The following is a 15,929-nucleotide window of genomic DNA, read 5'->3' as shown; positions in this document are numbered from 1 at the left end:
TGAACACAATGGATTCTGAAATAAAACACATACCCAGAGTCTCACTGGTAAGCAACATGAAGGAACAACTATTAACATAGGACAGCAGCTCCTCCAAAATCCCTGTCCCTAGATATTCCCATTCAACCCAACCTGTCTAAAGCCACGTGTGGTTCCTTCACTGAAGCTTCAGACTCGGTTAACAGGGGTGAACAGCAGCAATTATCTTCTAACTACAAGGTACACAGTCCCAGCCGTGGAGGCAACAGTTAAAGCAAACACTTGGAAGAGCCACCAGCTCTCCATACCAGGAAGGCACTTCCTACCAAACTCCACATTAGTTCCCTTGCTTTTGTTTAGGCTACGATCCCAAAATAATTCTGCCCACCCACAAGAGACACGAGTCTCTGGAGCAATTACTTTGAGTCACACATGACGTTCCAGCTACGTGCCCTGATATAGCTACTTGAATATCTAATCAGGCAAATCTTGGTTTTCAAACAAGAAAACTGTCTTGTGGTGAGAACCAACACCCCTAAAAGAAGGTTGCCAATTTTTACTCTCTGTTTGCTTCTTTCCATCTGCTTAAAGCAGGACTGAAAAGAAAACAAGCCTGTGACAGACACGGAAATGAACACCACAGAACCAAGTATATGAGCAAATGCCCTTAAACATAGTTAGTAGTTTCTGGGCACTGCAGTGATGGATCTGTGAATGCCAGGTCAACACACACACTCCCACCCACCCACCCACACCCTCACCACCCCCTGGTACCCAAGCACTCAAGAAAGTAAACTAGCCACCTCCCTGACAGCAGACACAGGCGTTCCCTTTGCTACCACAACCCTCCGACCACTGGGCATCCTTTTCCCCCAACCTTTGTAGACAGATAGTGTACAAAGCAAGTATAGAAACAAACAAATGAGGACAGTGGCATTAAGCAGATCACCTGCTCACAGGGCAATCTTTTTTTATCCTGTGGTAAGTCTAACCATAGCTCCTTAGCTCCTCATACATGCAGCAGTAAGAAAAAAAATAAAAATACTGCTCCAGCCATCACGGCAAGGAGCTTCTACTGTCTCAGAGACAAAGCAGCCCTTCTGTTTCCAAATGACGTGATCATGAATTGTTTGCTTTATTCACAAAACTCCTCCAAGCTACACTAAAAGTTGTAATTCAGGTTTAAGCAACTAATGCACTTAGATCACTGCAAGTTCTCAAACACCCGAGCTGTCTGAGCCAGAGGAACACTTACGGGGAATTTACTTTTATTTTGACACAGAGAGGGCTCTGAATTTCCTGTGCTTTAGTCAATGCACTGGCAAGTTCACTGTTGGGAGAAATGGAGGGACACCATCTGCAATGAGCAGCAATTCCACCCCAGTCAGACACGAGACAATGAAACCCAAGCGCCCAGTGAAATGCATCATCCCTTTGCCAACAGATTCCAGCACAAATTACAGTGAAGTTATGTTAGTAGAGAGCTAGCTGGTTAGTCAGCAAAGGAAGAGGAAATGTGCACACACACACAGAGGTATTAACAGCAACCACCAACTTGATTAGTTACCATGGTGTCTAGTGGGACTGGAAGAGAAGACCCAGCCCTGTTACATTCCCAATCTGGCGTCTATATCAGGATCTCTGTAAGGAGAGGAAGGTAAGCAGGATCCGATCCCAGCACACCAAGGCAGAAAGAAAAAAAAAACACAAAAAACACCAAAGTCAGAGCATGAATGGAGACTGTGGCCATGCAGGGGTTCCAGACGCCGCGCAATGCCCCAGCCCACCTCGGTTCAAGGCAGAATGGTTATCTAAGAGTAAGTGCATCTCACCACCACCGCCACCACCACACACTGGGTTAGCATCATGTAGAAGACAGTCCATAAGTTTGGAGGGGGTCACAGCACACTTGGTTTCTCTTTACGTGTCATGCAGAGCTGGCATGGTCAGTGAAAGCAGTATTTAAACCTCAGAGATTACCTTCCCAAGAGAGTAGTTAAAGCTACTACAAGAAATTAGAGTGCATAAACTACTGCTCCAGGCTCAGCACCAGCACGTGTCCTTCAGCGGGAAGACACTGGAGAGCAGGTCACTAGGAAGCAAGGCAAGCGGACCACCTCACGCACACTGCTGGTGCATGACATTGCAGGCTTCTTTTCAGTTCTTAGGGGAAGGACACATGCAGAAGGGGAAAATCAGGCTTTCCACACAATTTTGAGCACACACAGAGCCACCTTTGCTGTATTTAACCTTACCGTTGGTCAATAGCCAACTCACTTTCTCTAAGCTCTCCAACTGGGAAAAGGGAAGGGCAAAGTTTAATTTAGAAATCCCCACAAGCTTATTCTTGGAGTTATTATCTTTTATCCCACAGGCAACACAAAGAACCTGCAGGAAGCAGGAATATTTGTTGTGGAAAGAACAGAAGAGAGTTTTAAGTTTGGGGTTTGTTTCTAAGACTACATACATAATTTTCATTCTTTCTTATAGAAGCAAATGACCAGCTAATTAGAGAGGAGTAAAAAAAGGAAGCGCCTCTCCCACCAGCACCAAGTTCCAGCACCACAGGACTCAAGCCTGCCTTTGTTAGTTCTTGTTGCTTTTTCATATGCCCACTCAAAAGATCTGTGCTTCACTTTGGAGTTACCCGAACGTTAAAACCTTGCAGGGATGGTAACAGTTAACAAAAAACAGACAGTGAATGAGAATGGATGCAGAGTGGCTACTCCTTCCTTACTTTGAAGTGTGGTGATGAATGGGGTTTTGGCAAGTATACTCCAGGCACAGGAGCCAGACACTGGTAACTGAAAAATCCAGTCTTAATCTCGACACAGAGCATTCCTTAAAAGTGCATGTGTGGCACTTTTCCTTCGGGGGTTGGGAGCGGTAGAGGGAAGCAGGGCTGGAGGGGAGGGAAGGGGAACGGACCAGAGCCAGGGGATCTTGGATTAATTATTCTTAGGGCATATATGCTTGTGGCTGGGGATCAGCCCCAACATTTAGTGATTTTCAGGTGCAACTCATGGTCAGTAGATCTTTTCAAGCACAGTACCAAGATAATCATTATGGGGAGATGACCAGTGTTCCACGCTGCCATACCCTATCTCTAGCCATGATTGCCAAGGCTTGGCTGAAACAACTCCTACCCCCCTCTAAGCCCTCCCTCTGATCCTGCTGATGTTCCTCACACCATCCACAGGTGAGGAGGGAGATCTCTTACCCAGAGTATCGTTTTTTAGAGTTGTTCTTTCTGATGACAAGACACACGACAATAGAGATGAGCGGTGAGAGACCTGTAACCGTACCGATGACTATCCCTGCCACCATGGCAATGGGGAACGCAGGCAGGCTGTCTGGGGAGAGAAGGGAGAAAACATTCAACTCTTCTGCATTCCCTGATCAACAGAAGTGCAAACCACAAACGCTCTTGACCTTGGATTCATTTAGAGCAGAAGGCACTAATGTAACATCCAGGAATTACAACATGCAGCCTAAGTGGTAGCGATAGCAGGCAGCCAGCAGCGTAAGGCATGAACAGAGCACACACCAAGAGCGTTCCGAGCGTCACCGTCCTTCAGAAGACAGTTTATATTGAACCAGGAATTTTCACATGTCAGGGAACACAAGTGACAATGAGGACAACCCTGTCTTATTTTGTATCTGAAGGGAGGGGGGTGTGGAGAGGGATGTTACATTCATCTGGCAGTTCCCAGCAAGGGCAACAGGAAAAGGCAGGCAGGCTGGAGAGTGGAGAGTCGATTTAAATGTAACGCACAGCTAACCGACGAAGGGCCCCGAAGGCAGGGTGTTCTCTGGGTAGCCTGCAGCAGCAGCCTGGCCACCACTCATGATCACCCTTAAGCGTGTTTATACATAATTCTGATGTCTCAGAATACATCTCTATACATTTTTACGGAGTTATTCTTTCCCTTCTTAAGCCAGGATCATTATGTGATACTAGTAATGTGCTTACAGGAACACAGTATTGCTTTACTCACGTTTTCCCCGATATAATTTGGGGGGAGAGGAGGCCAAGAAAGAGCAGCCAGAAATAAAGGCCAATCAGAGAACGAGTACAAAAGACTTGCAAGATAAAGAATACACAGACTACCGTTACAGATTTTCCCCAACAGAGTTTGTTCCCAAGAAACAAAGTCCCTCCTCTCCGCTAGAATTGTGGTTAACACTTGGAAAATCTCAGGCCAGAGGGTTTCCTACAAGACTCCATGCTACACTAGCTACTTGCACCAAATACCTGTTGGATCTTCTGCTGATTCACTTGTAAAACACCTTATCTAGAAAAATCTTCCTCTGATACCTGCATCAGATCCTCACAGAATTGTTGAGGTTGGAAGTGACGTCTCAAGATTGTCTAGTCCAACCGCGATGCTCAAACAGGGTGAGCTAGCACAGTTTGCACAATACTCTGTCTGGTTTGGTTTTGACTGCCTCCAAGAACAGGGGACCCCATAACCTATTTGGGAAACCTACTCCAGTGTTCAACCACAGTAAAAATGGGTTTTCTTATATTCACGCAGAATTTCCCGTGTTTCAATTTACGCCCAATGCCTCCTGTCCTGTCACTAGGTGCCAGTGAAGAGCCTGGCTCAGCCTTTAAATCCTACCGATGTACCCCAGCACCTCATGGGAGAATCCCCCTGAGCCTTTCTTCTCTTTTGCAGGCAACACAAACCCCATTCTTCTCTTTTGCAGGCTAGACAACCCCAGCTCTTTCAGATTGTCCTCATAGGAAAGGTAGTCCAGTCCCTTAAATCATCTTAATGACCCTTTGCTGGACTGGTTCCAGCAAGAACCACAGGCCATGGTTAGACAGAGCATTCCCAGCACACTTGCCAGGCTACAGACCAAGCCCATTTTGACATACTTACCTAGAAGGGAGCAGCACGTCACAGTACCCTGAAGCATCACACTAAGAAAAGAGGGCTTACATTTAATAGCGTTCACTTTGAGTTCAGTGACTTTCAGGAGAAGGGCTACCTGAACTCTAGCTGTTTCACTCATCAAGTACCATCATTTGGCCGGATATCGCGTCAGCAGCTTTCCTAGCTCTCCAGTGTTAAGACGCCAGTTCATAACAAAATGGTAATTCAGAGTCTTAGTAAGAAATTAAGATGAAGGCATGAGTGCCACAGTTTAAAGGAAGGCACCCTTTCTTTCCAGAACCTTTCAGCATCCCAGAGATCCGTCTGTTATTAAGGAAGAGAGTCCTACAAATGATAACACTTTTCAGTTATGAAGAGCGAGATTGCGTTTGAGCCCATGCAAAGATAAATTTATTTGGGGGCATTAAGAAGCAGTAGTTGCCTAGCTGCTGTGCTTGTTCACCTTTCCAAGTGCAGGAATAACTGTCTGCAAAAGGATCAAAACAGACATGCATTTCTGTTAGCAGAGCAGCTGTTGCCTTCTACACAAGAAAAAACCCACAGACGCTTTCTTAGAGCAGGAAAGTAAGCAGCAATCCACAACGATAGCGCAGAGTGTCTGCTGAAAGACCGATACCAAAAATCTGATAGTTTTGCCATTTCTTTGACTCAGGTGGGGTCTTTTGGTTGGCTGAATTTGAGTAAAGGACAGCAGTTATGTTCTGTTGACAGAGGTTTTTAAGACCATATTAAAAAAAAAAATAGGCAACCGCTTGCACGTGAATCTAGAGTCTGGCTTTAGTGCCTCTCAGAACATGGTCCAACAGACCACAGAAAAGCTCGCACCATTTTACAACCACATAGTTCAGCAGAAGACTGTCTCCCCACCATGTTTTTCTTATATTCTTCAGCATTCCACACTTACATGAATTCCTCGTAAGTACTTGCAGAGCAGCCAATGGCTTCACTAACAGTCCCAGCTACATAACCAAACACCAGCTTTGAAAGCTAACATCTAGTTTAATAGCTTAACACAAGCCAAAAATCCAGCCTTTCAAAGAAAACTTTTCATTAAATACCACCGTAATTCAAAGCAATTTCCATTTTTCTTCAGTGTGTTAGTATCAGTTTTATGAAAGAGGCAAAACCCCAAAGTTTTCCATTGCTGCTCAGTATAAAGATTTTCGTAGGGCAATTCTAATTTCTCCCCCCAGGAGAGTTCAGACCAAAGATGCCTACCTCCAGATGACACAAGCTGTCTTGAACACCATGTTAAGCAGCTTCCTATTACAAGCAGGGGCAGCCTAATGTAAGGACTTGGAATTCCCTACACATTTCTGTCACTTAGGCTTTGAACAGTAGCCCTTTCCAGATTCAGATGCCCTAATGAAAGAATAAACTCGCTTCTCATTCCTGCCAGTAGGATTCTTCCAACAGAGTTGATGGAGCTGTTTGTGCAAACGCTACGGAGATACTGCAGTGAAAATCAGCTGAGTTGGCTTGGCAATTTTAAACAGTTAAGGCGATCCAGATCTTATTAAATGTTTAAACCAAAAAATTCAAGGCTAACCAAGCGTCTATGAGAACACTTAAATGTGTAAAGTATGTATGTGGCTTTGAACAGTTCACAACACCAGACATGATTCAGAACAATTAAATGTATACATACTGGGGAAAAAAATAAAACAAAACCCCCCAAAAAAACAAAAAAATGTTGATATACACTCATTTCCATTGAAAAATTTCCTCCAGCTCAGTTCAGGATGAGTTACAACCTATTACAAGAGCAGTACTTTCAGGTAAAGTCTGAATGCGAGACAGTGTTACAGCTATAGCTTGAAAACCTGTTTTCAAAGTCTTCCTGAGAATTTGAAGACAAGCGCTGCCCATTTTTCTGATGTCAGGAAGTATTGGTAAATACAGGGTTCCCTTCAGAAACAGATTCTCTTGTCCAGATGCTCCACCTATGGGGAAACTGGCATGCAAGTCTGTTGAAAAATATCAGCTAAATTAGTGTAGTGAAGCCAGTCTTCATTTGCTTAACCTGGGTTAAAATCTGAAGATTTTTTTTTTTTTTTTTTTTGCCAAGACAGCCTGACTTTGCCAAACCAGCAGTTGCTTTACTGCTTCTTTGGGGAGACTATCAATGCATTGTAAGAAAATAAACTGATCCTGTTTTATACAGACTTCAAACTTTGCAGAAACAGAAAGCTCTAAGCGATGGTGGGACCTCTGGAGGTCCCACGAAACTCAAACTGCTCTGTGAAGAGAAGAGTTAGATACAGACCTTGCCTACCTAAATACATGGAATGACCTCACGAGCCAGGGTACACACCTGTGACAGCAGCAGTATCATTCTAATTACGGCATACACATACGCATCTTCCCTAACATATTAACATCTAATGGAATAGCTGTATCAGCACTGCCACTTATGAATTCAACATTTATTCTTGTCCTTATTCAATATAAATCTGGAAATCTTGTCACTGTAAGAACCATTTCATTGTAGGAACAGTCACACTTTGGCTGACCTCCAGCTTAGCTAGAACAATCAAATATTTTGGATGGCCGAGGAAAATAAAGAGCCAAATTGACACAGAGAATAGAAGTGCTTTTGAGCTGTGATCATTGTTACCAAATGCTAAGCAGAAGCCTTAAATGACTGCAAGTAGCCAGCCCTACCAGTTTATAGGAGTCACCAAGGAACATCTGAGTAAAGCAGACTGAATGCACATCCAACACAAACACCTTCACACGTCAGACAGTAGCGTTTCACTGTCTGTCCGTACATGCTTGGCCCAGATGATTATTTTCCAGTATATATCCAGGATGGGTTCCAAAAAGAAGAGTCTGCCACTTTCTCTCCTTGCTCCCCAGATTTCAAAAGTCATCCTAACCCCTGATGTAGCAAAATACAGGGAAAAAAAAAATCATAGGACTTTGAAACAAGAAGATGGGGTTTCATCAAGGCTTCCATCAGTTTTTGCTAATACGTGTTAAAAGCATAGGGATTAGTAGGTATAGAGGAAAAGGGTATACGACATTCCATTTTTTAAACAGCTGACAGAATATCGGTTCAATTATTAGGACCTGTAAGAAGACGGTTAAAAAGACAGCTGTTCCCTCCAGGCTACTCCCCCACCCCCAAGAAAAGTGGCAGACACAGAAGGGGGAGGCAGGAAAAAAAGGAAGGAAAAAAAATATATAGGGTGAATACCTTTCTCCACAACTCTAACTCGTATTTCTCCTGGTTTGACAACAATGTCAGGTGGGTTCTTGACATCACAAATGTAAGTGCCGTTGTCCCGGAACTGCATGTTTGATATACTGATTGAAGCATCTTTCTTGTTAAGATCTCCAGCCCAAGTGATCCTGTCCTTAAATGGTATGTCCTTTCCAGGGTATGGCTTTCCATTAAAGTAATAGAAAAACTGCAGTCAAGGAAAAGAGGATATAAGAACAATGCAATTAGAGATCACAGAGCTACATTGCTTCTCTCACTATTACAGCATTCTCCCAGAATCCACTGTATTATATACAGCCAGTATTTTGAGATCTTTTTTTCCTCCTGCCTCACCACTTCAGCCTGGCTTGCATAACCACACCATGGCTTATACCTCAATTATACTATCGCAACAGACTGCAAGTTTCACTCTCTGCTGGTTTTGTTTTGTGGTTGGATTTTTTAGGGTTTTTTTTCCTGGTTTTGGGGACATGGTGTTTCTCAGACAAGGAGGTGGAAGAAAGAGAAAAAGGCAGTTAACCTGGGAATAATTAAAGAACAGAACAGTTCTGCATCACAGCCATCAGTCTTTCAGGTACAGGAAGACTTCTGCATCCCAGTAGGAAAAGGATACCAAGTTTCCTATCTTGTGTTTTGCAATGTGTTACTTGCAACTGCAGCACAGCTAAATTAACAGGCAATACCCTCTTTCCCTCCACCCCCAAAATAATCCCGTAAGTAACTAAGGGTGTACCTAGCTGCTTTCCAGAAACCTTCACATTAACTAAACATAACTGTTTCCCAGTTTTTAGGCAATGAAGTTGCACACTGGCCCTGCACTCCCTAGACATGACCAAAAGTCCTTGGAAGAATGAACCTGTTTGGTACAGTCTGAAGAGAAACCGCATTTTTCCTTGGTATACCTGACTCAAATTGGAATTTACAGCAGAATTGTACAGACTTCTACAGGACAACTCTGCTTTCAAACATATGGGATGTTTGAACAATGGCCATAACCTTAATAGAGGGATCAAGGCTATACTGCAGGACCACATTCATTCTTAATTTCACCTTCTAAAAGAGAGCAAAACAAACTTAACCAAGAATCAGCCTGAACCCTCTTCAGTTCAGTCTCCAGAGCATGGTTAAAAAACTTTAAGACAATATTCCAGCCTCCTCTTTCTACAGCGTTCTTTACAAAGCAGTCTCTCTGCCACCAGACTGGCTACAAGTCAGTTCTCTTCCCATTCAAGTCATCTCCCATCTCTTTTCCTGTTCCCATCCTTGATCTGAGGCTCGCCTTTCCAACATCCTCTCCATCCGACCCACAATCGGGATATCAGGCCTCATCACCTGGCAGCACAGTTCTTATCCAGATCAAGTATGTGCACACGACCATCTGTTGGGCTGCAGTCAATCTGACACTTATCTGTTGTTTACAGGCTAGCACAAATCCAACCAACTCATCTGGTAGGAAGTCTGCTAGCACACAGTCATCTGTCAACATTTTGGAGGAAATCTGCATCAGTCTGCAGCGTTTCCAGCTGGATTATAACCTTTAGCACTGGGGCACTGCGTTACCACACCCCTGGGCACAGAGGAGTCATCCGACTGGAAGTCTAGAAGGCAAGACACAGATTCCTCAGCTCTCTAGGTGTCCTCACCTGGGGAAGGAGAAATCACAAAGTAAAGGCTGTCCTGAAACACGAGCTAAGTGACTCAAGCCACTCCATGCTTATGATTAAGTGATTTAACACAAAACTTCTACCGAAACCTAAAGCTGATGGGTTTAGACTGGTTTAAGCCAATTGTGAAACTCTGCTGTCATCAGACATTTCCTTCCTGCAGAGCTGCCTCTATAACTGGGCATGTGACGGGAGAAGGGGACAAGCAGGGGAAGCTTTCAGCCTCTCCACGCTGCCGCAAGATTGCAGTGCTGATTCTGGAGAGGCACAGGACCATCCTTTCCAGGTGCAGTATGGACTTAGCTCAGATATAAGCTGACCATGAGACTGATCTTTCAAATCAATGCCCATCAAGCCATGTAATGAACAAGACTTGGGTTCATAAAACAAAATAATCTTCCCTCTATACCTCCCCCACCTCCTCAAAAGAAACGGGGAATTAACATCAGACCATGCTGGGTCACTTCTGCTCAAAAATAATTTGCTTTTCTCTCAGTTGTGCTGATAACTGCATCCAGGTAGAAGGTCTAAATCGACTTCACTTCCAAAAAAATACTATGTCCTGAAGTTGTATTTCTGCAATAAAGGGTTTGGACTAAACAGGATATGTGATGGATATGTCTATGGGGAGAGGAAAACAGATGGCTTCTTTTCACCCATCCTGTTCCACATTGGCAGGAAACATGCCCTACTTCCTTAAGCTTTTGCCCAGCTACTGCTTTGGCTTGCCGAAGAGAAGAGTTCCCTTTTCCAAACTAAACACTTATTCACTGAGAGTTCAGATTTGATTCTTCAGAGCTCTCTATATTGAGTAAGATGCTCATACACTGTTTTGTATCATCTCTGTTCTAAGCATTGAAGGGCTCCTAGAGTTTAAATGACCTCACGGCTGCAGTAGAGGGAAGGAGACAAACACTAACAGGCTGAGCATCTTTCCTGCTGCCCCGCAGTCCTTTGTTCTGCTTCCTCTAAATTCTCACTCAGGGCAAGGAATAAGAGAGAAGCAGAAGTGTCAGAGCTGACTCAGGCATGCACAGCTTACGCGACAGAGGAAGAAGACAGCTAACAACCTACCAAAGCTACTTCTTCGAAGTTTCACAACCCAAGGATCTGAGCCCACCTGTGCTCAACGCAGAGGAAACGAGCGATGGCAATTTTTATTAGCCTAAGTTGCTTGCTAGTCTGATTTTTCACTTGTCAAAAAACTAAGACGTGAGGAAGCAACTGCTTACTGATTTGAGCAATTCAATTCTCTTCTGAAACCAGGGGGACTGGTCTTGCTTTAAACCCTTTCAAACAGAGGCTATGCAGTACACAAGCAGAAAATAATCAACATGTACAACACACAATGTAACACTGTAATAGCAGTAACCCAGATTCTGTGACGGCTATCATTCAGTGCACCGCTCTGCAGCTCATTTCAAGTGCAAGAGGATACAGAACTTAGGAGAAGATTCCTAGATGCTCATCTGCTTCGTACATACTGCTACCACACCAAAACCCCTCTCCTCTGACTGTTTAACAAAGTACTGGTATATTTTACAGCTGCTGCACACTCCTGTCTTTGCAGAGATCTAGCATATGGCAATACTTTTAAACAACTTTTAAAAAGCCCCCCTAAAATCACAGTGATGAAGACACAACACATGAAAGGAGGCTCCAATTCCTATCTGCTTGATCCTGAGCCAACTAGAAGACCTCTGAATCCTTATCACAGCCTCCCCTCCCAGATTTGTTCCCCTACAGCCATTCCTTACTGAGATACGAGTTGCAGCTCCCTCTGGTTGAAAACTCCAAGAAACAGATGCTGCGCTGCTGATCACTTCCACAGATGTAAATGTGCATGGAAGCTTTGCGTCTGTCCCATTCTCCACAAATATCTCCTCCGGTGTGTTGACCTCTACTGCTGATACTTTAACTGTATGGGAAAGGTAAAGAGAAGAAAGAAGGAGAACAAGTGGCATCAGTGCTGATTTCGAGATTTCGAGAATCAAGAAGTTCATATCACGTTGCTTGTAAGAGGAAAAGACACCACCAACTCCTACACCAAGAGTGCGCACAGACATTGCATTGTACCTGCGATATAAACCAGAGCAGGCCAGTTCACTTCTCTTTCCTTGCATTATCTGTTACAGGATGTTTTCCATCCACAGAGGTTTCCTCTACAACAGTCTGTGGAAGTCAATTCTATAGTGCAAAGGATGAGTTTAAAAATCTTTCCTATTACTGCCAGCAGCCATTGTAATAAACAAGCCCCATCGGAGGAACTAACATCTTGAACTCGGCTATTACTCAGTTTCCTCTCTGGCTCACATCTTGTTTCCCATCTCCAGTTTTTCTCAGCTGTAGGTAGAACAAAAGTTCACCTCCAGAAAGCTGAGGAGTAAAGCTCTCTGGCTCCCAGCTACGCCATCTGATCCGCTCTCTGGCAGCCTTCGAGGTCCTCATGTGCAAGCCCTCATAAACAATCACTCAGCTATAGTTCAGAAACATGACAGCAGTTTAAGTTTTCTTCTGCCATGAGGCTTACGCATGGGCAAAACAGCAGACCACAACCACCCCCCAGAATTAAAGTAATCAAGGCGAATACTGTGCTGGTACTGGTAGTTTTCCTACAGACTGAGTGAAATTCAGTGTGATTTGGAAAACCTGCTGAACATATTGCTTATCTGGCACCCTTTAAACCACAAAGACACTATCCCTATCCACATTTAAGCAAAGATACATCTGCATATTCATTCAAGTTTATGTTAAGAAGCAAGGCATGATCTTGTGACATCACAAAACAATGTCTTTCAGCGTTTGTGTCACATCCGTGTGAAAACAAAAATCTTGTAAAATCACTGTGGCTGGATGCACATACGCCATGTGCCCTCGGTAACTCAAATGTGACGTTTTGGGTTTTATTAAACCATAGGTTTCAGCACAGAGACGGTACTAGTAATCTGCTTCTGATCACATGATTCTGTATTTCTGAGCTACAATATCTTAAATACAGGGGGGTTCCTCCCTTATTTGAAGAGGAAAGCAAGTCTTCCTCCTTCTTCGGTATCTTAGCTGATTTATTTCTCAAACAAACTAGCTCTTGAAGTAGGCAAACTGAAAAGAACGAGTCCAGACAAAGACAGGGTAAAAAACCCAACCAAACAAACCTACATTAGTCCTTAAATCATGGGGTTCATGCTTTTAGTCAGTGAGAGCTACCAGCTCAGCAGCCTTCAAAGTCAGACAGCAAGCTTCCTTCTAGTGACATGACCATCCTAACACGTAGGTTTGCCTTAAATCAGATTATTTTATCGGAGCTTAAAATTAAGCAAAGCCCATGCTCCGTAGGGAATTTTAGAAACCGTCTTTTACACAGGCAAATTTAAGCCTCGTTCCCCAAGAAAACAAAGCTCACGTGAGCTGTGCCACTTCCCATCTTCCTCCCTCCGCCCCGAGAATCTCTTGGGCATCCCCAGCTGAGTGGCCGCAGCACAGGGCCACCAACACAGCAGGCAGCTGGCCACGCCACACAGCCCGCCTGCGAGCTCTGGAAGCTGTAGTTCCGTCCATGAAATGGCTGAAAGACGAAAGAAATGCAAAACACCCCGGCCACGTGGATACACCCAAGGATGGCGACGCGGCTGGCTTTGTGGGAACCGCTGTCTCTCACCCAAGCACATGGCAAGCCAGGGGAACGCAGAGCACATGCCCAGGGGACACGGAACGAGCACACAAACACCGCAGGGGTGGGAAAATTAAGCATATCAGTTTAATTACAATAACCAGAACCAGAAGAAACCATCATTCACTCATTTTGCCAGTCAGAGTCCATGCTGTTCACTCCTCAAACTCACAAACTCCTCAGTCCCGTCAGGTTACCCCTGATCCCTCAGACTCCCCGGCCACCGCTTCTCTCATTTCTGACCAGTGAAAGGGGAACAGCACCCTAAGGGAGGGGGATTATTTTCCCCAAGAGGTTGTATCAGAGCTTCCTTTCTCTTGTACGTACTTGGACTATGGGCCAAAAAATATTCCTTTGTAAAACAATTACCAAATATTTATTTGGAATATACAAAGGCTTCTAGCAGTTCAATGAAATGAACTCAGAGCTGCTGTGCTTTATGTATTTTTTCCAGCTAATGGAGTAGAAAAGAAAAAATAAATAAAACCCATTGTTTTGCATCCAAGCCACAGGACAAGCCTTCCTTTCAAGCACAAAACAAGCAAGATGCCCTCAGCATTTGTGTAGGAGGAAAAGAGTCTGCACAGACATTGTCTGCTTGTACGTGGTACGGAGAACTCCTTGCCACACACAGGCAGTGGGTAGCACAGATCTGCTTCATCTAAAGAAGTCACTGTTCTAACTCACCAGCAACCTGTGAGAGAACTGTAGCAAAGCAAAAGAAAAAAAAATTAAAAGCCAACTTCTCTCTACAGTCTGGGGAGGCAGGAACTGTGTAATCTTGTACAGATATTTCCAGCAATTTTAACTTTCATATGTTCTGTTGTTGTCCCAGCTCCATGTTTTCTTTGCTCATTCTCTTCCCCCAGCCTAAAAAAAGCCCATCATTTTATTTGTTCTTTCAATGTGCACCGCCTCAAAATTTTTTTCCTGCCTCTGTGGTCTTACAGCATGAGACACCAGTTCCTCAAATCTTAACGTGATTGTTTAGAAGTAATAGAGAGGCCATAACATTTGACATTTGTTCACCCTTAGCCCTCTGCTCTTGTACTTTCACTGATAGGGTGGCAGTTCCCACTACCTTGAACTTTTTGGCCTCTTCTGCCCTAATAAAATCCACATGGATCATCTCCAGCTCCAGCTCTTTTCCTTCTCTTTCCACATTTGCCAGGATTACATCCTTCTTCCAGCTCCTCCAGCTTTTTTAATACTTCAGCTGAATTCTGAGTCATATTGCAGTCACACTTACTTCTCCATTCCTCAAGCTTACTCAGCCTAGTTCCTCTCAAGAAAAAAAATTATCACAGGAGACTGTCTGAGACAGAAGAGAGCTTTAGGAAGAGAAGGTCTGCAAGGTAGGTAGGGCAAAGATAAACATTTGCTCTTCTCCCATAGATCCTCCTTGATCCCATCACCCTGTCCAACTGCCCGTAGCCCAGATATTTCCCTCTGAACATCTCTTCCAGCCTTCAACCGCTTTAATTCTTTTTTTCAGCAGAAGGATGCTTCTATTTTTCTCACCTACCATCAAAACTGTCAGGAAAAAAAACCCCACCTATGCCTTTTCAGCCATTTCTTTTTCACCTCTAGTGTTGTTGGAGCTAAAACTGCTCCAACTATACCAGCTCTCACCAGCTCCATCTTCAGCCCCCACACTTCAATGAAGACTCCAGCCTCACCTTCCTTCTCAGACAATCCTCCTACTCTTGAAACAGGACATGACACTCTTAAAAATCTTACTACTCTTACTTACTTACTAATCTTTTCTTATTGTTCCCATCATGGATCGTCACTCTTCATCAACGCTCTCTCTATTCTCAGGTCTCTTTTTTTTCCTCAGTATCTTGTCTCAGGGATCTCACCCGCAAAACAAGTTCAGCTCCCATCACTGCACTGACTACTCAGATCTGTGTCTCTGCTCAGGATCTGTCTCCTTATGTTCAAAGAACAGTCTCAGTCTGACATCTTTGTCAATGCTAAGTTGTCAGCTCACACTAAATGGGATGAAAACAGAGTTCATTTCTTCCCTCAGAGCCCTCCACAACTGCGTTTATCACCACGGACCTGCCACATGTCTCTCCAATTCATAACCTGCACAGCATCTTTGACTTTGAACTCTTCTGAGGTCAAGACAGAGTCTTTCAGAGTTTCTAGCCACCTGCTCAGCTGACACTGGTCTAAAAACTCCAGTCTGTATCTTGGCCTTCGTTACTGTGATGTCCTTTCTGCTCTGGACAGATGGTCAGTAACAGACCAGTAAGTATCACAGTTCCTGGTAACCAAACTGCTCCAAGGGTGACATTGAGAAGAGGAAGACACTGCATAGGCAAGATCACTGCTTTCCTCCATTAACTGACTATAGAAGATGTAGTACTCAACAACACACGCTCAGAGCAAGCACTACGCCTTATACAACATCTCCAACTAACCAGCGTTATTATATTGACTTAATACTGGTTTAAGTTGCTTGCTGGCTATCCTACAGGTCA

The 15,929-nt window shown here is 44.1% G+C and overlaps 1 protein-coding gene across 12 annotated transcripts in view; it reads right to left on the bottom strand.

Annotated features, from left to right (window-relative positions):
- The window catches only part of MPZL1 (myelin protein zero like 1), a 41,895-nt gene that overhangs the window by 11,784 nt on the left and 14,182 nt on the right, over positions 1–15,929 (bottom strand). For 3 of the 12 annotated variants that reach the window (XR_008820019.1, XR_008820020.1, XM_056327385.1), the window contains exons 1-3: positions 11,531–13,165; positions 8,083–8,296; positions 3,200–3,332 (exon numbers count right to left, since the gene is read on the bottom strand). Coding sequence is in view for 6 of the 12 variants with exons in the window: in XM_056327385.1 (XP_056183360.1) it covers positions 3,200–3,332; positions 8,083–8,296; positions 11,531–11,896 (713 nt within the window). In the remaining 6 variants the exon portion in view is untranslated. Of the gene's footprint in view, positions 1–752; positions 1,310–1,546; positions 1,621–3,199; positions 3,333–8,082; positions 8,297–11,530; positions 13,227–15,929 lie in introns of those variants that run through there. The other 9 variants (XR_008820023.1, XM_056327388.1, XR_008820021.1 and 6 more) reach the window with 7 other exon arrangements.

This window comes from Falco biarmicus, chromosome 2, assembly GCF_023638135.1.
Source record: "Falco biarmicus isolate bFalBia1 chromosome 2, bFalBia1.pri, whole genome shotgun sequence".
Taxonomy (NCBI): Eukaryota; Metazoa; Chordata; class Aves; order Falconiformes; family Falconidae; genus Falco; species Falco biarmicus.
The sequence above is the reverse complement of the archived record's forward strand: the minus strand, read 5'-3'. Positions and strand labels throughout refer to the sequence as shown.